General features: G+C 43.9%; 1 protein-coding gene across 2 annotated transcripts in view; it reads left to right on the top strand.

The window, feature by feature from the left end:
* The first annotated feature begins 17743 nt into the window (after window positions 1-17743).
* LOC100382339 (callose synthase 7) overlaps window positions 17744-22271 on the top strand; it is a 68028-nt gene continuing 63500 nt past the window's right edge. Inside the window, exons 1-6 of one of the 2 annotated variants that reach the window (XM_034059765.2) lie at window positions 17744-18260; window positions 18774-18874; window positions 19431-19543; window positions 19633-19711; window positions 19813-19923; window positions 20005-20163. In XM_034059765.2, coding sequence (XP_033915656.1) covers window positions 18020-18260; window positions 18774-18874; window positions 19431-19543; window positions 19633-19711; window positions 19813-19923; window positions 20005-20163 — 804 coding nt within the window. In that variant the 5' untranslated portion in view covers window positions 17744-18019. The remainder of the gene's footprint in view (window positions 18261-18773; window positions 18875-19430; window positions 19544-19632; window positions 19712-19812; window positions 19924-20004; window positions 20164-22271) is intronic. The other variant, XM_034059766.1, reaches the window with a different exon arrangement.

The following is a 22271-nucleotide window of genomic DNA, read 5'->3' as shown; positions in this document are numbered from 1 at the left end:
CAATGCGTAGGTGCTCTCGGATTGCGTGATTGGGGTGTGTGTGCGCGCGGGTTAGTCACCTCGCCGGTGAGGGCGCGCCGCGGGCGCGGCGGCGCCGCCGGCCTCCCGGTCGAGATTGGGGAGAACGCTTGTGGCCGTTGGATCTCTAACATGCGGCCCAGATTAGACAATAGCGTACCGGTTGGGTTAGGATAGCGCGGGCCGTCCGATCTGGATCTCGTGACCCTGGTTCAATCTCATTTCATTAAACCTTGGCCGTTGATCTTGAATCGTGCGGATCCCTTGGCGTACCGGTTCGCGCGTCTGCTGATTTGATCTGGACGCGTGATTTCTAATCGGACGGCCGATATTCGCCGATACCCTTTCGGCTGTTAATCTTGCGTAAGAGCCCCTGGAATATTATAGAATCAACCCGCAGTCCTCAGAGTACTATTCATTGTGTCTCGGTAAACTTGCGCCAGAACCCCTGCGCTTTCTGAAAATTGAGGCCCAGTCCAGTGATCGTTTAAATTGAATAAATAAAATAGAAAATAGATTTTTAATATGAAAATAATTACTAGAACTTGTATAATTCATAGAAAATTCATATTAAGTCCAAATTGACCCATTCCAGTTCCTATAATTTTGTTTTAATATTGTTCATCACTCAGTAATATTGTTTTAGCATGAAACTCATAATGAAATTTATCTCTTAATTAATTTTGCACTAAACACATAAAACCTTTAGAAATTCATAACTTAAAATCCATAACTCCAAATTGATCTATTCTAGTGGAATTAATTTTGATTAAATATTGTTTATTACCTAGTACCTTTGTTTAACCATGAAACTTGAATTAAAATTGCTCAATTGAATTAATCTATTCTAGGTGCTAAATGATTTTAGAAATTCATAACTTAATAACCATAGCTCCGAATTTAGTGGTTCTTGTTTCTACGATCTCGTTACGCAACGTAGAATATTATTACGTAGTTTATTCTTATGTTTGGTGTAATGTTAATTTTGCCTATACCATGTTTGTCTGTATTGCTACGGCTAGCAGTGAGGTCACGAAAATCTCAAGAGCAAGTTGGTACCTGGAATCTCAAGTCCCAGGCAAGTTGTGCCCTTGATCACTTCTTTTACCCACTCATGTTCTAATTAATCATAATGATCTGCATAGGTTAATTTTGATAGGACCTAATAGGTTACCCTAGTTTGTTTATCCTGAATACCTTGTTTACCCCTGAATCACTTGGGTAGTTCTGCTACTGCTTTATATGGATTTGGGTTAATATTTCATTATATCTATGTTCCAATTATGTTGTTATTTTATTTATGTTCATGACAAGATCATTAAAATGTTAATTGGAACATAGAGCTTAACTTGAGAACCACGTGCCACCACAAGGGTTTAATGGGACGCCCTTGGCTGACTAATTAGGAAAGCTAGTGGAGGACTACCTTACCCGAAAGGGGCAAGGGCAGTAGGGGAGTGGTCAGTGTAGGGAGGCCCTCAGCAGGATTTTGCTGCGATGGCGATCCTGCAAGGGATTCCTGCATTGGAGCTTCCTATAAACTGTAGCGGGTTTTCTGAAGCTAGTGGAACTTTGTAAAGGCCTCGTAGTGTTACCCTGCCTCGCCTCCTCGGTAGAGGTGTATGGGAAGTCGCGATCCCTTGGCAGATGGGTAACATGACTTGTGGGTAAAGGGTACCACCTCTGCAGAGTGTAAAACTGGTATACTAGCCGAGCTCACGGTCATGAGCAGCTCAGGACTCTCTGATGATTAATTTATGGAACTTAAATTCAATTTGTCATATGCATTGCATCGCAGGTGATGTTGTTACTTCTGTTCTACTATTTAATTGGGTTGGTATTTACTTATACTTAGTAATTGCTAATAAAATTTTGACCAACTTTAAAAGCAATGCTCAGCTCTAACCATCCTCTTTGGTAAGCCTTACACTTCACGTGAGCTCCCACCTTTGGCGAGTTCATCCACATTATTCCCCACAACTTGTTGAGCGATGAACGTATGTGAGCTCACTCTTGCTGTCTCACACCCCCCCCACAGGTCAAGAACAGGTACCACAGGATGAGGCGCATGGAAGATGCTGCGATGTGTTCGTGAGAGGTCTAGGCCGTCGTCTCCCAGTCAACTTTGGGTTGCTGGATCGTTTCCTCATATGATGTAATTATTTAATTATTTTGTATAGAACTCCTGTTATATAGTAAAGATGTGACATTCGATCCTGTGCCACTATGCATCATATGTGTGAGACTTGGTCCCAGCACACCTGGTGTTTATGTTCACGCCCGGGTTTTGGACCCCTAAAATCCGGGTGTGACAGAAGTGGTATCAGAGGAATGTTGACTGTAGGACGAAACCTAGACAGAACTGGACAACCATTCTCTACTTACCTTTGCTACTCTGATTCTTTTCTAAACTTTTCTTAATCTTTTCTCATCTATTTCCGCTTCACTCTGATTATTCTTGCCTTTTCATTCTAAAGACAAATGTGGATTTCACACTTTGAAGTCCTGTATCTAAAGTGACTTTTAGGAGTAGGAGACCTATTCTTAGGAACAAAAAAAAACAAAATTATTTTTGTATGTATCTATGTGCTTCAATGTTTGTTCTTATGATACTTGTTTGATTTGGATCTTTGATTGAGTGGGATGAGTTGTGGAGTAATGTCCACAATTACATCTGCATATACACATAGGAAAAAAATGCTTATAAAAAATAACTAGATAAACTAAATTATCCCTCATTAAAGTATCTAGCCTAACAATATCCATCTCATCTTGAAAGATTCTATCCTACATCCATCTTATCTTAAAAAGATACTCATCTTATCTTGAAAAGATCTTATGTCACCCTAGTAGATCTAACTGACCTCAAAAGATTCTACCTTATCCATATGGATTCATTTTGCCCTAATTAGTATACTTATCTCACTCTAGAATAACAACCATGAGCTAATTCCAAATTTTATTTAGATCTTATCCGGTCTCGACTAGTCATACCAAACTAATCTAGATCACATCTAACCTAATATGATCTAATCTAATGTGGCCTACTTAAAACATATTAGTGATGCTGGTAGAATAGGTTAGACCCTACTAGCCATGTGTTAACTTAAACTAGTACATTAAACCAACTCAACCATGAGCAGAAGATCTAACCAAACCAATAGTGCCATGATGAATGGTATAACCTTTCTATTCCCACCTAACATCAAACAAACTTTTAACCTACATCTTGTAGTCTATCTCACCCATATATATCTCTCATCTTGACAGATTCCATCTTACCCTTGGATATTCACCTTATACAACTGGGTACCCCAATCTGGACGTAAAACAAAGATTAAGCCCTACTAAAGAATCTTCAGATTATAACCAGCTACTAGCTTATTCATTCCGCTTATTGAATAATCTCCTTTGCAAAACTATTACCATATGCTTCTAACTTTCATGGTCAATACCAGGAAAGGAAAGATTATCACGTAACAGCAAACAGAAATGAATCCTCCAAATCCTCCACCTGTTGAAATCGATCAAGTGGTTGCTGCCCAAAGACTGGTAATACAACAATTAACAGACCTGGTGACCGAGATGCAAAATCAGATAAGACGAGAACGCGAGGAAATACGTCAGGTCCGCCAAGAAATAAGGCAAGCACGGTTGGAGAGACAACAACAACAACAACCTCCACCACCACCACCAGCTCCACCAAGCTACATAAATATAAATTATGATGATTTGTAAGATCTAGATGTTACTTTAGTTAGTGGATGATATGATATTATTTTAGAAGGAACAATAAGGTCTATTGACCCTATGTTTTGTTAAAGAATTATGCCGAGATTCCTTTGTTTGTGCATATGTTCCGAGAACAATATGAGTATACATCCCTTTTCTTACAAATCTCGAGGACGAGATTATTTTTAAGGGGGGTAGGATTTGTAACACCCAAATTCTGAATTTGGGATTGGTAGAAGAAATCTGAGCAAAGTACCATTGATAAATAATTAAACCTTATAATTCACCCTTTTTAAAGGTAAATGATCATAATAAAATAACGATGGTTAAAATAAATCATAATAAAAAAATTAGACATTGGAAAAAAATGTTCCTATCAAAACAAAGGGAGAACTTTTGAATATACCTTTAATCCAACTACACACTCAAATAATAATGTGGTGTGTGTACTTCATGTTGAAAACATTACTTAGTTAATATAATAATAAAATAAATGAAGAAATACTATGTAGTAATTGTGCATCATGTGAAAGTTTATCTTGTGCATAAATTTGAAATTTAGAATTTAAAACTTGGTTTGATTTGAAATTGAAATAAGAAAGGAAAATGGAAAAATAAAAAGAAAAGCAGAATAACTGCGTTTGGGCCTAAAGCCACCCGGCCCAACTACCCCATACGTGGCCTGGAGTAGGATCTGGTGCCGACGGGTGGGACCACCATGTCGGTCACTCAACTGCACGCGTCGCGCTCGCGCATTCCCTGGCTCGCCGTCGCACGGGTCACACTTGTCTGTCTCCCTGCGACTTGGCTGGGCGCCCATCGCGGCTTGGTGGCCCGCTCTCTCTCGCGTCGTTGTGCCGCTGCGGGTGGGACCGGAGCGTCAGCTCCTTCCTCTCCACCGAAACAGACGGAATGCGGGCACAGGAGTGGCTCCGCGAAGCTCGGGCCGTTCGCCGCGGCTGCATCGTGTCCGCCGTCGCTGTCGCATGGGGCCCACTCGCCAGGCTTATCCATCTCCTCAACAACCCGCTCGTTGCCCCGGGTCTTCCGTTCGATGCTTCCGCGCGGAGCGGAGATTCAACGGCGAGCGCCATAATCGTCGGGCCGTTGTGGCCACCCCGACCTCCCCACTCCGACTGGAGTCCTGGCGCCCACGCGGACTTACCTCGGGTCTATAAAATCGAGGACCGTCACCACCCTGCACTCGTACCATGCCCCATCACCGTCGCAGTCGGGGAGGAATCGAGCCGAGTGCCGCCGCCGCCGTGAACCCACACCGTCACCGGCGTTCTGTCCCTGTAGCACACACCGGAGAGTCATCGGGGTCTTGGGAGTGTGGTACTGCGCTCGCGCAGGAGAGGACTCCTCTGCATCGGCGCCAATTTCTCGCCGTACTTGCTCCTCCGCCGCGACAGTACACTCAACCGTGGTCAGAGCTCGTGGCGGCGAAATCCCCGGTAAAAACTCCTCTCCTGGGTTTGTTATTCACTCGGCAACGCGTAGGTGCTCTCGGATTGCGTGATTGGGGTGTGTGTGCGCGCGGGTTAGTCACCTCGCCGGTGAGGGCGCGCCGCGGGCGCGGCGGCGCCGCCGGCCTCCCGGTCGAGATTGGGGAGAACGCTTGTGGCCGTTGGATCTCTAACATGCGGCCCAGATTAGACAATAGCGTACCGGTTGGGTTAGGATAGCGCGGGCCGTCCGATCTGGATCTCGTGACCCTGGTTCAATCTCATTTCATTAAACCTTGGCCGTTGATCTTGAATCGTGCGGATCCCTTGGCGTACCGGTTCGCGCGTCTGCTGATTTGATCTGGACGCGTGATTTCTAATCGGACGGCCGATATTCGCCGATACCCTTTCGGCTGTTAATCTTGCGTAAGAGCCCCTGGAATATTATAGAATCAACCCGCAGTCCTCAGAGTACTATTCATTGTGTCTCGGTAAACTTGCGCCAGAACCCCTGCGCTTTCTGAAAATTGAGGCCCAGTCCAGTGATCGTTTAAATTGAATAAATAAAATAGAAAATAGATTTTTAATATGAAAATAATTACTAGAAATTGTATAATTCATAGAAAATTCATATTAAGTCCAAATTGACCCATTCCAGTTCCTATAATTTTGTTTTAATATTGTTCATCACTCAGTAATATTGTTTTAGCATGAAACTCATAATGAAATTTATCTCTTAATTAATTTTGCACTAAACACATAAAACCTTTAGAAATTCATAACTTAAAATCCATAACTCCAAATTGATCTATTCTAGTGGAATTAATTTTGATTAAATATTGTTTATTACCTAGTACCTTTGTTTAACCATGAAACTTGAATTAAAATTGCTCAATTGAATTAATCTATTCTAGGTGCTAAATGATTTTAGAAATTCATAACTTAATAACCATAGCTCCGAATTTAGTGGTTCTTGTTTCTACGATCTCGTTACGCAACGTAGAATATTATTACGTAGTTTATTCTTATGTTTGGTGTAATGTTAATTTTGCCTATACCATGTTTGTTTGTATTGCTACGGCTAGCAGTGAGGTCACGAAAATCTGAAGAGCAAGTTGGTACCTGGAATCTCAAGTCCCAGGCAAGTTGTGCCCTTGATCACTTCTTTTACCCACTCATGTTCTAATTAATCATAATGATCTGCATAGGTTAATTTTGATGGGACCTAATAGGTTACCCTAGTTTGTTTATCCTGAATACCTTGTTTACCCCTGAATCACTTGGGTAGTTCTGCTACTGCTTTATATGGATTTGGGTTAATATTTCATTATATCTATGTTCCAATTATGTTGTTATTTTATTTATGTTCATGACAAGATCATTAAAATGTTAATTGGAACATAGAGCTTAACTTGAGAACCACGTGCCACCACAAGGGTTTAATGGGACGCCCTTGGCTGACTAATTAGGAAAGCTAGTGGAGGACTACCTTACCCGAAAGGGGCAAGGGCAGTAGGGGAGTGGTCAGTGTAGGGAGGCCCTCGGCAGGATTTTGCTGCGATGGCGGTCCTGCAAGGGATTCCTGCATTGGAGCTTCCTATAAACTGTAGCGGGTTTTCTGAAGCTAGTGGAACTTTGTAAAGGCCTCGTAGTGTTACCCTGCCTCGCCTCCTCGGTAGAGGTGTATGGGAAGTCGCGATCCCTTGGCAGATGGGTAACATGACTTGTGGGTAAAGGGTACCACCTCTGCAGAGTGTAAAACTGGTATACTAGCCGAGCTCACGGTCATGAGCAGCTCAGGACTCTCTGATGATTAATTTATGGAACTTAAATTCAATTTGTCATATGCATTGCATCGCAGGTGATGTTGTTACTTCTGTTCTACTATTTAATTGGGTTGGTATTTACTTATACTTAGTAATTGCTAATAAAATTTTGACCAACTTTAAAAGCAATGCTCAGCTCTAACCATCCTCTTTGGTAAGCCTTACACTTCACGTGAGCTCCCACCTTTGGCGAGTTCATCCACATTATTCCCCACAACTTGTTGAGCGATGAACGTATGTGAGCTCACTCTTGCTGTCTCACACCCCCCCCACAGGTCAAGAACAGGTACCACAGGATGAGGCGCATGGAAGATGCTGCGATGTGTTCGTGAGAGGTCTAGGCCGTCGTCTCCCAGTCAACTTTGGGTTGCTGGATCGTTTCCTCATATGATGTAATTATTTAATTATTTTGTATAGAACTCCTGTTATATAGTAAAGATGTGACATTCGATCCTGTGCCACTATGCATCATATGTGTGAGACTTGGTCCCAGCACACCTGGTGTTTATGTTCGCGCCCGGGTTTTGGACCCCTAAAATCCGGGTGTGACAGCTGTATAGGCCTTACGTCAGGCTCGACCCGTTGGCTTATGTCACGGGCCACAAGCCACGCGGCCGCGGCGGGTTTTCGCCTGAGCGGGGAGCGCAGGGCAAGGTCTGGACATGTGTCAGCACCGGACCCTTGCCTGTGCCGGGGTCCTCCCCGTCCCGGGACCTTGCTGAGGCCCGGACCTCTCTCGGGGGGGGGGGGGAACCTGGGACCCAGCTGGGGGACCCGGCATGTCTCGTCGGGAGCTCTGGTCTCGTACTCACAGAGGTCCGGTGTTCCTCTGCGAGGTCCGGACCCAGCGGTGCTTCCCGGGATGTATTATCCTTCCTTGCCACGTGGTTCCCTTAGGCCTGCCCATGTGGTGGGGTCGGGTGCCACTCTCCGTGTGACCTGGAGGTCTCGTACGTGTGCAGTGTCTTCATACCATAGAAGAGGGTACCCCTGATTCAGGGTACCGACAATATATAAGCTCACCCTTGCAATAAACCTCTCAGGTGAAGAGCAGATGCCCTCGGAGGAAAACTACTACCATGAGTTCGATGAGGTCTAGGTGTCGTATCCCAGTCAGCTTAATGGCGCCAAGGGGATAATAATATTAGTTTCTTTTATTTATTATCAGTTATTTTGTAAGACATTTTTGTTATGTAATAAAGTTTGTGACATTCGTCTCTATACACTGAATCATTATATGTGTTGATTTTCTTTGGCGCACATATGAGACGCACCTGGGGTTGTCTCTATACATTGTCCGGTGCGCCACACGACAGCAGCCTCCACCCAATGGCTAGTTTGGTGGTTGGGGTTATAAATACTCCCAACCACCCACCATTCATGGTATCCAAGTTTTCAGCATTCACACCTCATACAAGAGCTATAGCATTCAATACAAGACACAAACAAGAGATCAAATCTTCTCCCAAGTCCAAAGATCATTCCAATCAAATAGTGACTAGTGAGAGAGACAATTGTGTTCTTTTGAGCTCTTGCGCTTGGATTGCTTTTCTTCTTCATTCTTTCTTGATTCCAACTCAATTGTAACCAAGGCAAGAGACACCAATTGTGTGGTGGTCCTTGTGGGGACTTAGTGTCCCGTTTGATTGAGAAGAGAAGCTCACTCGATCTAAGTGACCATTTGAGAGAGGGAAAGGGTTGAAAGAGACCCGATCTTTGTGACCACCTTAACGGGGAGTAGGTTTGCAAGAACCGAACCTTGGTAAAACAAATCACCATGTCATCCGCATTTTTTGCTTGTGATTTGTTTTTCGCCCTCTCTTTCGGACCCATTTATATTTCTAACGCTAACCCCGGCTTGTAGTTGTGCTTTAAGTTTGTAAATTTCAGATTTGCTTATTCACCCCCCCTCTAGGCGACTTTCAATTGGTATCGGAGCACGGTACTTCATTAGAGCCTAACCGCTCGAAGTGATGTCGGGAGATCACGCCAAGAAGGAGATGGTGACCGGCAAGAAGCCCGCCACAAGCCATGGGAAGGCTCTATCCGGGGAGTTCGGCAACAAGGTGAAGGGATCCCCTTCACAAGACAAGTCGCGTCGGAGCGGCGAGAAGAAAAAGAAGATGAAGAAAGTGGTCTACTACGAGACTGACTCTTCATCACCATCCACCTCCGGCTCCGACACACCGTCTGTCACTTCTAAGCGCCATGAGCGCAAGAAGTTTAGTAAGATCCCCCTACGCTACTCTCGCATTTCAAAACACACTCCATTACTTTATGTCCCATTAGGCAAACCACCGGCTTTTGACGGTGAAGATTATTCTAGGTGGAGTGATATGATAAGATATCACCTAACCTCACTCCACAAAAGTATATGGGATGTTGTTGAATTTGGAGTACAGGTACCATCCGTAGGGGATGAAGATTATGATGAGGACAAGGTGGCCCAAATCGGGCACTTCAACTCTCAAGCAACTACTATACTCCTCACCTCTCTAAGTCGATAGGAGTATAATAAGGTGCAAGGGTTGAAGAGCGCCAAAGAGATTTGGGACGTACTCAAGACCGCACACGAAGGAGATGAGGTGACCAAAATCACCAAGCGGGAAACGATCGAGGGGGAGCTCGGTCGCTTTATGCTAAACCAAGGAGAAGACCCGCAAGCCATGTACAACCGGCTAAAAACCTTGGTGAACCAAGTGCGCAACCTCGGGAGCTCCAAGTGGGATGACCATGAAATGGTCAAGGTTATTCTCAGATCACTCGTTTTTCTTAACCCCACTCAAGTTCAATTAATTCGTGGTGATCCAAGATATAAACTAATGTCTCCCGAGGAAGTGATAGGAAAATTTGTGAGCTTTGAGTTGATGATCAAAGGCTCCAAGAAAATCATCGAGCAAGGCGCCTCCTCCATACCCGAGGCACAACCCGTTGCATTCAAGGCAACGGAGGAGAATAAAGAAGACTCTACACCGAGTAGGGTCCCCATCGACACCTCCAAGCTCGACAATGAGGAAATGGCGCTCATCATCAAGAGCTTTCGCCAAATCCTCAAGCAAAGGAGGGGGAAGGACTACAAGCCCCGCTCCAAGAAAGTTTGCTACAAGTGTGGTAAACCCGGTCATTTTATTGCAAAATGTCCATTATCTAGTGATAGTGACAGGGGCGACGACAAGAAGGGAAAGAGAAGAGAAAAGAAGAGGTACTACAAGAAGAAGGGCGGTGATGCCCATGTTTGCCGGGAGTGGGACTCCGATGAGAGCTCCACCTACTCCTCCTCCGACGAGGATGCCGCAAACATCGCCGTCACCAAGGGCCTCCTCTTCCCCAACATCGGCCACAAGTGCCTCATGGCAAAGGACGACAAAAAGAAGAAGGTAAAATCTAGAGCTTCCACTAAATATGCAACTTCTAGTGATGAGGCTAGCTCTAGTGATGATGAGGATGATTTGCTCACCCTTTTTGCCAACTTAAACATGTAACAAAAAGAAAAATTAAATGAATTGATTAGTGCTATTCATGAAAAGGATGAACTCTTGGATAGCCAAGAGGACTTCCTAATTAAAGAAAACAAAAAGCATGTTAAAGTTAAAAATGTTTATGCTCTAGAGGTAGAAAAATGTGAGAAATTAACTAGTGAGCTAAGCACTTGCCATGACACTATTTCCAACCTTAAAATTGAGAATGCTAATTTAATTGCTAAGGTTGAGAAGTCAAATATTTGTGATGATCCGATTGTCAATCTTAGAAATGATAATGCTAGTTTAATTGCTAAGATTGAAAAATTGAATGCATCTTTCTCTGGCCTTAAAATTGACAATGAAAAATTAATTGCTAAGGCTAAAGATTTAAATATTTGCAATGCTTCTATTTCCAATCTTAGAGATGAGAACACTATTTTACATGCTAAGATTGTTGAATTAAATGCTTGCAAACCCTCTACATCTACCGTTGAGCATGTTACCATTTGCACTAGATGTAGAGACATTAATGTTGATGCTATTCATGATCACCTAGCTTTGATTAAACAACAAAATGATCACATAGCTCAACTTAGTGCCAAAATTAATGAGCATGACTTAGAAAATAAAAAATTTAAATTTGCTAGAAGCATGCTCTATAGTGGGAGACGCCCTGACATTAAGGATGGCATTGGCTTCCAACAGGGAGACAATGTCAAGCTTAATGCCCCTCCTAAAAGATTGTCTAACTTTGTTAAGGGCAAGGCTCCCATGGTTCAGGATAACGAGGGCTACATTTTATACACTGTCGGTTATCCCGAACACAAGATTAGGAGAATTCATTCAAAGAAAATTCATTCTAGGAAGTCTCACTCTGGCTCTAATCATGCTTTTATGTATAAGAGTGAGGCGTCTAGTTCTAGGCAATCAACCCATGCTAAATTGCCTAGGAAGAAAAATCCTATTGCATCAAATGAACCTAACATTTCATTTAAAACTTTTGATGCATCATATGTTTTAACTAACAAATCAGACAAAATAGTTGCCAAATATGTTGGGGGCAAACACAAGGGCTCCAAGACTTGTGTTTGGGTACCCAAGGTGCTTGTTTCTAATGTCAAAGGACCCAAGACCGTTTGGGTACCTAAGAACAAGGCCTAAATTTGTTTTGTAGGTTTATGCATCCGGGGGCTCAAGTTGGATCATCGATAGCGGGTGCACAAATCACATGACAGGGGAGAAAAGGATGTTCTCCTCCTATGAGAAAAACCAAGATCCCCAAAGAGCTATCACATTCGGGGATAGAAATCAAGGTTTGGTCAAAGGATTGGGTAAAATTGCTATATCTCCTGACCATTATATTTCCAATGTTTTTCTTGTAGACTCTTTAGATTACAATTTGCTTTCAGTTTCTCAATTATGTAAAATGGGCTACAACTGTCTTTTTACGAATATAGGTGTTACTGTCTTTAGAAGAAGTGATGATTCAGTAGCATTTAAGGGAGTGTTAGAGGGTCAGCTATACTTAGTTGATTTTAATAGAGCTGAACTCGACACTTGCTTAATTGCTAAGACTAACATGGGTTGACTCTAGCATCGCCGACTAGCCTACGTTGGAATGGAGAATCTTCACAAACTTCTAAAGGGAGAGCACATTTTGGGACTAACCAATGTTCATTTTAAGAAAGACAGGATTTGTAGCGCATGCCAAGCAGGGAAGCAAATTGGTGTTCATCATCCACACAAGAACATCATGACGACTGACAGGCCACTGGAGCTACTCCACATGGATCTATTCGGCCCGATAGCTTACATAAGCATCGGCGGGAGTAAGTACTGTCTAGTTATTGTGGATGATTATTCTCGCTTCACTTGGGTATTCTTCTTGCAGGACAAATCACAAACCCAAGAGACCTTAAAGGGATTCTTGAGACGAGCTCAAAATGAGTTCGGCTTAAGGATCAAAAAAATTAGAAGCGACAACGGGACGGAGTTCAAAAACTCACAAATAGAAGGCTTCCTTGAGGAGGAGGGCATCAAGCATGAGTTCTCTTCTCTCTACACCCCGCAACAAAATGGTGTAGTGGAGAGGAAGAATAGAACTCTATTGGACATGGCAAGAACCATGCTTGATGAGTACAAGACTTCAGATCGGTTTTGGGCCGAGGCGGTCAACACCGCTTGCTACGCCATCAACCGGTTATATCTTCACCGAATCCTCAAGAAGACATCTTATGAACTCCTAACCGGTAAAAAGCCCAATGTTTCATATTTTAGAGTCTTTGGTAGCAAATGCTTTATTCTTGTTAAAAGAGGTAGAAAATCTAAATTTGCTCCTAAGGCTGTAGAAGGCCTTTTACTTGGTTATGATTCAAACACAAGGGCATATAGAGTCTTTAACAAGTCCACTGGACTAGTTGAAGTTTCTTGTGACATTGTGTTTGATGAGACTAACGGCTCTCAAGTAGAGCAAGTTGATCTTGATGAGCTAGATGATGAAGAGGCTCCGTGCGTCGTGTTAAGGAACATGTCCATTGGGGATGTGTGTCCTAAGGAATCCGAAGAGCCTCCACAAGCACAAGATCAACCATCTTCCTCCATGCAAGCATCTCCACCAACTCAAGATGAGGATCAAGCTCAAGATGATGATGATGAAGATCAAGAGGAGCCACCTCAAGAGGAGGACAATTATCAAGGGGGAGATGCTAATGATCAAGACAAGGAAGATGATGACGGTCCAAGACCGCCACACCCAAGAGTCCACCAAGCAATCCAACGAGATCACCCCGTGAACACCATCCTCGGTGATATTCGTAAGGGGGTAGCCACTCGATCTCGTGTTGCTCATTTTTGTGAACATTACTCTTTTGTTTCCTCTATTGAGCCACACAGGGTAGAGGAAGCACTTCAAGATTCGGATTGGGTGCTGGCAATGCAAGAGGAGCTCAACAACTTCACAAGGAATGAGGTATGACATTTAGTTCCACGTCCTAACCAAAATGTTGTAGGAACCAAGTGGGTCTTCCGCAACAAGCAAGATGAGCATGATGTGGTGACAAGGAACAAAGCCCGACTAGTGGCCAAGGGGTATTCACAAGTCGAAGCTTTGGATTTTGGTGAAACCTATGCACCCGTAGCTAGGCTTGAGTCAATTCGTATATTACTTGCCTATGCTACTTACCATGGCTTTAAGCTTTACCAAATGGACGTGAAGAGTGCCTTCCTCAATGGACCAATCAAGGAATAGGTCTATGTTGAGCAACCTCCTGGCTTTGAAGATAGTGAGTATCCTAACCATGTCTATAAACTCTCTAAGGCGCTTTATAGGCTCAAGCAAGCCCCGAGAGCATGATATGAATGCCTAAGAGATTTCCTTATCACTAATAGCTTCAAAGTCGGCAAGGCCGATCCTACTCTCTTTACTAAAACTATTGAAAATGATTTGTTTGTATGCCAAATTTATGTTGATGATATCATATTTGGGTCTACTAACAAATCCATATGTGAAGAGTTTAGTAGGACCATGACTCGAAAATTCGAGATGTCTATGATGGGGGAGTTGAAGTATTTTCCAGGATTTCAAGTCAAGCAACTCCAAGAGGGCATCCTTCATTAGCCAAACGAAGTACATTCAAGACATACTCACCAAGTTTGGGATGAAGGATGCCAAGCCCATCAAGACACCCATGTGAACTAATGGGCATCTCGACCTCGACACGGGAGGTAAATCCGTAGATCAAAAGGTATACCGGTCGATGATAGGTTCTTTACTCTATTTATGTGCTTCACGACCGGATATTATGCTTTCCGTATGCATGTGTGCAAGATTCCAAGCCGATCCTAAGGAAGTTCACCTTAGGGCCGTGAAACGAATCTTGAGATATTTAGTTTATACTCCTAAGTTTGGCCTTTGGTACCCCAGGGGATCCACTTTTGATTTAATTGGTTATTCCGATGCTGATTGGGCAGGGTGTAAGATTGATAGAAAGAGCACATCAGGGACTTGCCAGTTCTTGGGAAGATCTCTGGTGTCTTGGGCTTCTAAGAAACAAAATTCTGTAGCTCTTTTCCACCGCCGAAGCCGAGTATATTGCCGCAGGCCATTGTTGCACGCAATTGCTTTGGATGAGGCAAACCCTTAGAGACTATGGTTACAAATTAACCAAAGTTCCTCTCCTATGTGATAATGAGAGTGCAATCTGCATGACAGATAATCCCGTTGAGCATAGCCGCACTAAGCACATAGCCATTCGGTATCACTTTTTGAGGGATCACCAACAAAGGGGGGATATCGAGATTGCTTATATTAACACTAAAGAACAATTAGCCGATATCTTTACCAAGCCACTAGATGAGAAAACATTTACCAAACTTAGGCATGAGCTAAATATTCTTGATTCTAGGAATTTTGATTGATATTTTGCACACATAGCTCATTTATATACCTTTGAGCATCTCTCCTTCATGTGCTATGGCTAATGTGATTTTCAAGTGCATTTCATGCTAAGTCATAGATTGAAAGGGAAAAGGAGTCTTCGGCGAAGACAAGGCTTCCACTCCACTCCATCGAATTATTCATCCTTCGCCGTCACTCCGCATCACTCTTCAATTTGGTATAATCTTCACTCCTATATTATTTACCAAAGGGGAGATTGAAAGGGCTTATATTTCACTCTCAAGTATCTGTTTTTGGTGATTCATGCCAAAGGGGGAGAAAATATGAGCCCAAAGCAAAAGGACCGCACCACCACCAATTTCAAAAATGAAGTCTTTCAAATTTGTATTAAAAGAAAAGTTGTTTTCAATTGGTATCTTATTTGTGATATAATTTCAAATTGGTATACCCTCTTCAAAATTAATATCTAAAACCCTCTTGAACACTAAGAGGAGGATTTCATTAAGGGGGAGTTTTGTTTAGTTAAAGGAAAAGCACTTGAAACAGGGGGAGAAAATTTCAAATCTTGAAAATGCTTCTCAAAATCTTATTCATATACCTTTGACTATTTGCAAAAAACTTTGAAAAGAATTTCCAAAAACATTTGCAAAACAAAACAAGTGGTGCAAGCGTGGTCCAAAATTTTAAATAAGAAGAAAGCCATCCATGCATATCTAGTAGAAATAATTATTGGTTCATTCCAAGCAACCTTTGCACTTACATTATGCAAACTAGTTTAATTCTGCACTTTTATATTTGCTTTGGTTTGTGTTGGCATCAATCACCAAAAATGGGGAGATTGAAAGGGAAATAGGCTTACACCTTTTTCTAATTGATTTTGGTGATTGAATTGCCCAACACAAAATTGGACTAACTAGTTTGCTCTAGATTATGAGTTCTACAGGTGCCAAAGGTTCACAACAAACCAATAAAAAGACCAAGAAAGGGTTCAAATAAAAAGAGCAAAAGACTACCGAAGTGTGCCCTGGTCTGGCGCACCGGACAGTGTCCGGTGCACCAGGGAATTCCAGTCTGAACTTGCCACCTTCGGGAATTCTGGGAGGCGCTCCGCTATAATTCACCGGACTGTCCGGTGTAGCACCGGACTGTCCGGTGCACCAGCAGAGTAACGGCTACACAGCACCAACGGTCGTCTGCAACGAGCAGTTAATGCGCTACAGTGCGCACAGAAGTCAGAGCAGAGCCAGAAGGCGCACCGGACAATGAACAGTGACTGTCCGGTGCACCACCGGGCGGTCCGGTGGTCCAGAAGACAGAAGCTCCAACGCTCGAACCCTAACGGTCGGGTGACGTGGCTGGCGCACCGGACAGTGTTTGGTGGCGCACCAGACTGTCCGGTGCGCCACACGACAGCAGCCTCCACCAAACGGCTAGTTTGGTGGTTGAGGTTATAAATACCCCCAACCACCCACCATTCATGGTATTCAAGTTTTCAGCATTCACACATCATACAAGAGCTATAGCATTAAATATAAGACACAAACAAGAGATCAAATCCTCTCCCAAGTCCAAAGATCATTACAATCAAATAGTGACTAGCGAGAGAGACAATTGTGTTCTTTTGAGCTCTTGCACTTGGATTGCTTTTCTTCTTCATTCTTTCTTGATTCCAACTCAATTGTAACCAAGGCAAGAGACACCAATTGTGTGGTGGTCCTTGTGGGGACTTAGTGTCCCGTTTGATTGAGAAGAGAAGCTCACTCGGTCTAAGTGACCGTTTGAGAGAGGGAAAGGGTTGAAAGAGACCCGTTCTTTGTGACCATCTCAACGGGGAGTAGGTTTGCAAGAACCGAACCTCGGTAAAACAAATCACCGTGTCATCCGCATTATTTGCTTGTGATTTGTTTTTCGCCCTCTCTTTCGGACTCGTTTATATTTCTAACGCTAACCCCAGCTTGTAGTTGTGCTGTAAGTTTGTAAATTTCAGATTTGCCTATTCACCCCCCCTCTAGGCGACTTTCACCATCCCTGTTTATCAGAAGAGAGAAATTTTCCATATTTACATTTTCGTGGGAAAGAAACTTTTCCATCCTCATCCGATAATGAAAGAACTCCCGCAAGAATCGGGGTCATTGCCATCTCTATTTAAAAATAGAATCAAGTTTAATATTGATATGTATAAAAATAATACTATTTCTGTTTTTAATATTTGTCGTCCGTTAGTTTATTTTTTAAACTAAACCACGACAAATAAAAAAGGAAGGAGGAAGTAGTTGAGAACATTGCATACCACCAGTGGAAACGTCTGCGTTTTACTCGTGTCCACTGGTTATGAGGTCTTGATTCACTTAATATATATAGATTGATGCAGATTTAAGAGTATCTAAACACTATCTTAGACCATTTCCAGTAACTATATTTAAACTATACTCTATAAACAGAGTAATCTACAATATAAAATAATGTTTTTAGTGACCATATACGTGCAATGTACAGTAGTTTACCTATATGGTCAAAAAAATCTTTTATACTATTTTACACCGTAGATTGTATTGTTTATAAAATGTAGTTTAAATATGGATATGATAATGATAAGCTGCCGTAGATGATGTTACCTTAGTGTCAAATGTTACTAGTCCACCTCGTCCCCTTCGACTCCGTCGGTCCGTTGCCGGATGCCAGTGGTACGCCACCTTCCGACTGCGTGACCCCGAGAATCCGAGACTCCCGTGGCGGTGCCGGCGTCGCAAATTCCTTGCTTCCGTCGCCGGCCATCTTAGTTCCAAAACCCCGCACCAGGCACATCCACCGCCCCGTCCCTCCCCGTCAAAAAGCAACGTTGCCATCTCATCTCATCGCCCGAAAGCCAAAGGCGCCCAAAGCCACAAAGCGAAAAAGCGCGCTCCACACTCAGCACCACCACTGCCGCCCGCCTCGAGCCCTCCTCCTGCCTGGCTGCCTCCCTCTTAAAACGAAGATGCCTTCCCCAGCTCCCCTCTCTTGCCCACCTTGCTTCCTCGCCACCACCACTTTCCCCACCGCTGCGGCACTAGTCAGTCAGCACCAGCACCTTCGTCACCCTGCGCTTGTGCGCGGCAACACCAACGCGCGCCGTCGGGATCGGCGGCACCGCTGGAAATGGCGAGCGCCGGCGCCGGCCCGTCGGGGCCGGTGCGGTCCATATCCCAAACGGGGCGGTCGCGGACGATGGGGCGTATGCCCACGCGCGCCTTCACCATACGTCCGGACGGATCCTCCGGTGAGGACGGCGTCGATATCGTGGAGGAGGAGCTCGTGCCCTCGTCGCTCGCGCCCATTGTACCCATCCTCCGCGCCGCCAACGAGATCGAGGAGGAGAACCCGCGCGTCGCCTACCTATGTATGTGGCCGCGTTTGCATATATATAGCTCACCCCCTCTCGCTCGCGCCTATTTGAATTATTAGTCAGTAGCTATGATGCTTATGTGTTAATGTGGGTTATTAATTAAGAAGTATCGCATATGCATGTTGTCATGACACTAGGGTACTAGGGTGTTTGATGCACTAGAGCTAATAGTTAGCTACTAAAATTAGCAAACGATATCCAAACAGTCTAGGTACTTTTAGGCCCTGTTCCAATCTCGCGAGATAAACTTTAGCGGCTTTTTTTAGCTACTTTTAGCGGAGAGCTAATGGTGGTAACTGAAGCTAAACTTTAGCACTTCAATTCATATAGCTAAAGTTTAGCAGGAAGCTAAAGTTTATCCCGTGAAATTGAAACGGGGTCTTAGTAAATTAGCTAATAATTAGCTAGCTAATTCCACTAGTAATTTTTTAGCCAAATCATCAGTTCACCACACATCCTGCTATCTTATGTTGTTCTGACTCGTTGATCGTCGCTATCTGAACAAAGGTCGCTTTACTGCTTTCGAGAAGGCTCATCATATGGACCAAAACTCAAGTGGACGAGGTGTTCGGCAATTCAAAACATACCTCTTGCATAGGCTTGAAAAGGTATGCTTATGCTCGATGCCCATCAGTTCATGGCTCATTGCCAAACTGAACCATCTAACTATCTGCCGTGATAAACAGAATGTTGTGTTAGCTTTGGTACCATGGTAATCCGATGACAAAAGTCCAAAAATGTGGTTCCATTTCTCCGTTTTTTCTGCTCCTCTGGACCCTATTAAACACCAAAGATGCCATCATCTGTCTGTATCTTCTTGTTCTTTTTTTTTGAATTCCTGCTTTCAAGCTTTACATTTCTTCTTGAGCCATAAGTGCCTTGGTCATAAGCTTAGATTAATTTTTGAAGGAATCAATTAGTCCTCTGAATTAAGTGTTTCCTGCATGAAAACTGGTGGCACACTATACATCATTTGCCACCCTTTTCTTCTGTGTGTTACTCACAGTGGTACCTTGTCTCAGCACTTCCTGACACATTATTTGTCTGTATTGCCAATCAATCTGCATTGTTAAAATGCATCGTTACATCAACTACTCTTTGTGCCATCCAGCCAAAACTAAATTACAGTTAGTTCGTTAATGTTTGCCCTCTTTTGTCTGGCAGGATGAACATGAGACAAAGCGCAGTCTTGCTACAACTGATGCAAGGGAGATACAGAAGTTCTATGCGCAGTACTGCAGAAAATATCTAGAACAAGATCATGATAAGAGGAAACCGTAAGAGTGGTCAATGTTCAGCTGTGTTAGCAATCTTACAGATTATCATACTTTTACTACATTAACTTACTTTTTGTTGAGTGACTCAGGGAAGAGATGGCTAGATACTATCAGATTGCGTCCGTCCTATATGATGTTATGAAAACTGTTACACCTGGCAAAAATGAGGTTTTGTATCCAATTATCACATCTACCTATAACATGTTGTTTCATCTTAATCACATTTTCTGTATCATGCAATAACATTATTTTAACCTTTTGCTTTTCAGTATGATGATTATGCTAAAGATATTGAAAACGAAAAAGCATCCTTTTCACAGTACAATATTCTACCCCTTAATATTTCTGCTCGAGAACAACCAATAATGAAAATTCCTGAGGTCATATACCTTAAGTTTCATTTACTTTGCTTTTAAAAGTACCACATTCAGTACAAATTTCACACACTTTACAAAATATAGATCAAAGCAGCAGTGAAGCTCCTTGAGCAGATAAATGGCCTTCCAATGCCAAGGATTGAATTACCACAAAGCTCTGACAGAAAAACAGTGTCCGACAAAATGGACAGACCTGTGGTTAAGGATTTGCTTGATTGGCTTCGGCAAACATTTGGATTTCAGGTGCCAACTAAACGAATATGAATTACCTAAGAGATTTCATTTTCTCAAATGTACTGTGTTGCCTTACCAAATTTAAATCTTGCATGTCTGATTGGAAATTCAAGTCTTTCTATGTATTCTAAATATTGAAGTTAGAATATGCGAAACCCTAACACTAATCTTGGGTTGGGAGTATATTATATAGAGGAGTTAGGTGGGCCAAGCTCAATGTTTTAAAGTTTTCTGGTCGAACCTAGTCGTATAGCTACCAACTAGTCGATTAGTCGCGATTAGTCGTCGACCTGAGCGACTAATCGAGACTAGTCTAAGGATGTGCTCATCTGATCAACAGAGGGCCCTCGGCAAACAAGGAAAGCAGAGGAGAAAAACACCACTTACCATCTGAGGATGTGCTCATCTTGGGGGCGAGGAGTGCTGCACAGGGTCAAGGTAGGGTGCCTAGAAGGTTGCGATCGGGAGAGGGGGTGACACTGAATCCAGCACAACGGAGACCAGGGACCAGATGTTGTGAACTCCGGTCGCCTAAGCGTGAAGAGCGGCGATGTTGGCGGCGTCGAGCCCGGAAGTGAGGTGGTTCACTGGGATCGGCGCCGGGGGGGGGGGGGGGGGGGGTGATCGACACGACCAAGGAGGAGGCGCTGAGCCTCGGCCATCTGGACTGTCAAAGAGACGCTCACAGCGCGATCGCTTTCCCAAGCTTGGGCCGCGACCCGTTCGCGATCCCGAGCGACCGCGATGGCAGACTGGATGGTGGCAAGGGCCGCAACCAGCGTGGAGGAGGCTCCAGCAGTGTTATTAAAACTACGTTTAAACGTCAAAACTCTAATTAGAGGTTGAAACCACGTTTTAGCGTTTTGACGTTCTAAACTGTAGAACACAGTGTTTTATGTATTTTAGACTATTAGCTACTTTTGGGCCCAGTCTATTAGGTAGTGTTTGGTTGAAGAGTCAAATAGAACGGAACCGTTCTGTCCCAATTTTGTTGTTGTTTGGTTACAAAATAATTAGAACGGAATGACTCCAATTAGGGAATATTCTCCTCAGATCCGGAACCATTCCGCTCCAAAAAATCAATAGGACGGAGCCGCTCCGTTCCAATCCCGCTCTCATAGTCACACTCCGTTCCGTTCACTCTGCAACCAAACAAAAAACTGAACCGCTCCGTTCCAGATTACCAAACACAGAACAGAGCGGCTTCGTTCCTAGAATAAGGGATGAAACGACTCTGTTCTACTTAGCTCCTCAACCAAACACTACCTTAGTTACTTTTGAGGTTCAATCTAACTCATGAGTGAAGTTTTGGTAAGCCACTAGCCTCTCTATTTTGGTATTTAACTTCATATTATTGTTTGAAATTATAATGTATTGGTATTTTTCATATGTTGTTTAAAACTACGTTTAAACAAAGTTTAAACGTTTAAAAGTCAAAATTTCACCCATGAGCATCCCAACGTTTTATCGTTTTAATAACCTTGGCTCCAGTCGGTGGCGGGGGAGCAACGGAGCCGGATGGAGTGGGGAAGCCGGGGGGTGGCGCCCGCGAGTGCTGCAAGGAGCGGATGGGAGGCGGGTGGGGGAGAGGACGCCGGTGTTGCGCGGCGAGGAGGTGGCTCGTGCCAGCAGCGGTAGTGAGGCCGCCTGTGACCGCGCTCGTGGCAATAGAGAAGTCGGGGAGGCCGAGCCCGTCGTAGGGGAGGTCGCTGGCGGCGTCGGGGAGGAGCAGAGCCTCCGTGGTCGCCGGGGTTGGATCCATGGCGATGGGGGCGCGTCCAGGCTGCATGGGGAGGCGGTGCGTCCAGTCAGGAGACGCCCAGACGGCGGTGCGGCTAGGCTGCAGGGGCAACGGGAGGTGGAGGGTCGGGCCAGCGGCCAGGGATGCTTGGCTGGCGGCCACGTGAGGGGGCGGCTGGAGAGAGAGAGAGAGAGAGAGAGAGAGAGAGAGAGGGAGGGGGAGGTGGAGGCGGAGAGGGAGAGGGGAGAGAGAGATGAAGTTAGAATATGTGAAATCATAATCCTGGTTGGGTGTATATTATATAGAGGAGTTAGATGGATCAAGCCCATTACAATAGTGGTAAATAGGTAGATATAGGAAAACCCTAACATAACCC

Source organism: Zea mays, chromosome 3 (assembly GCF_902167145.1).
Source record: "Zea mays cultivar B73 chromosome 3, Zm-B73-REFERENCE-NAM-5.0, whole genome shotgun sequence".
Taxonomy (NCBI): domain Eukaryota; kingdom Viridiplantae; phylum Streptophyta; class Magnoliopsida; order Poales; family Poaceae; genus Zea; species Zea mays.
Note: the sequence above shows the minus strand (reverse complement) of the source record. Positions and strands in the feature narration are given on the sequence as shown.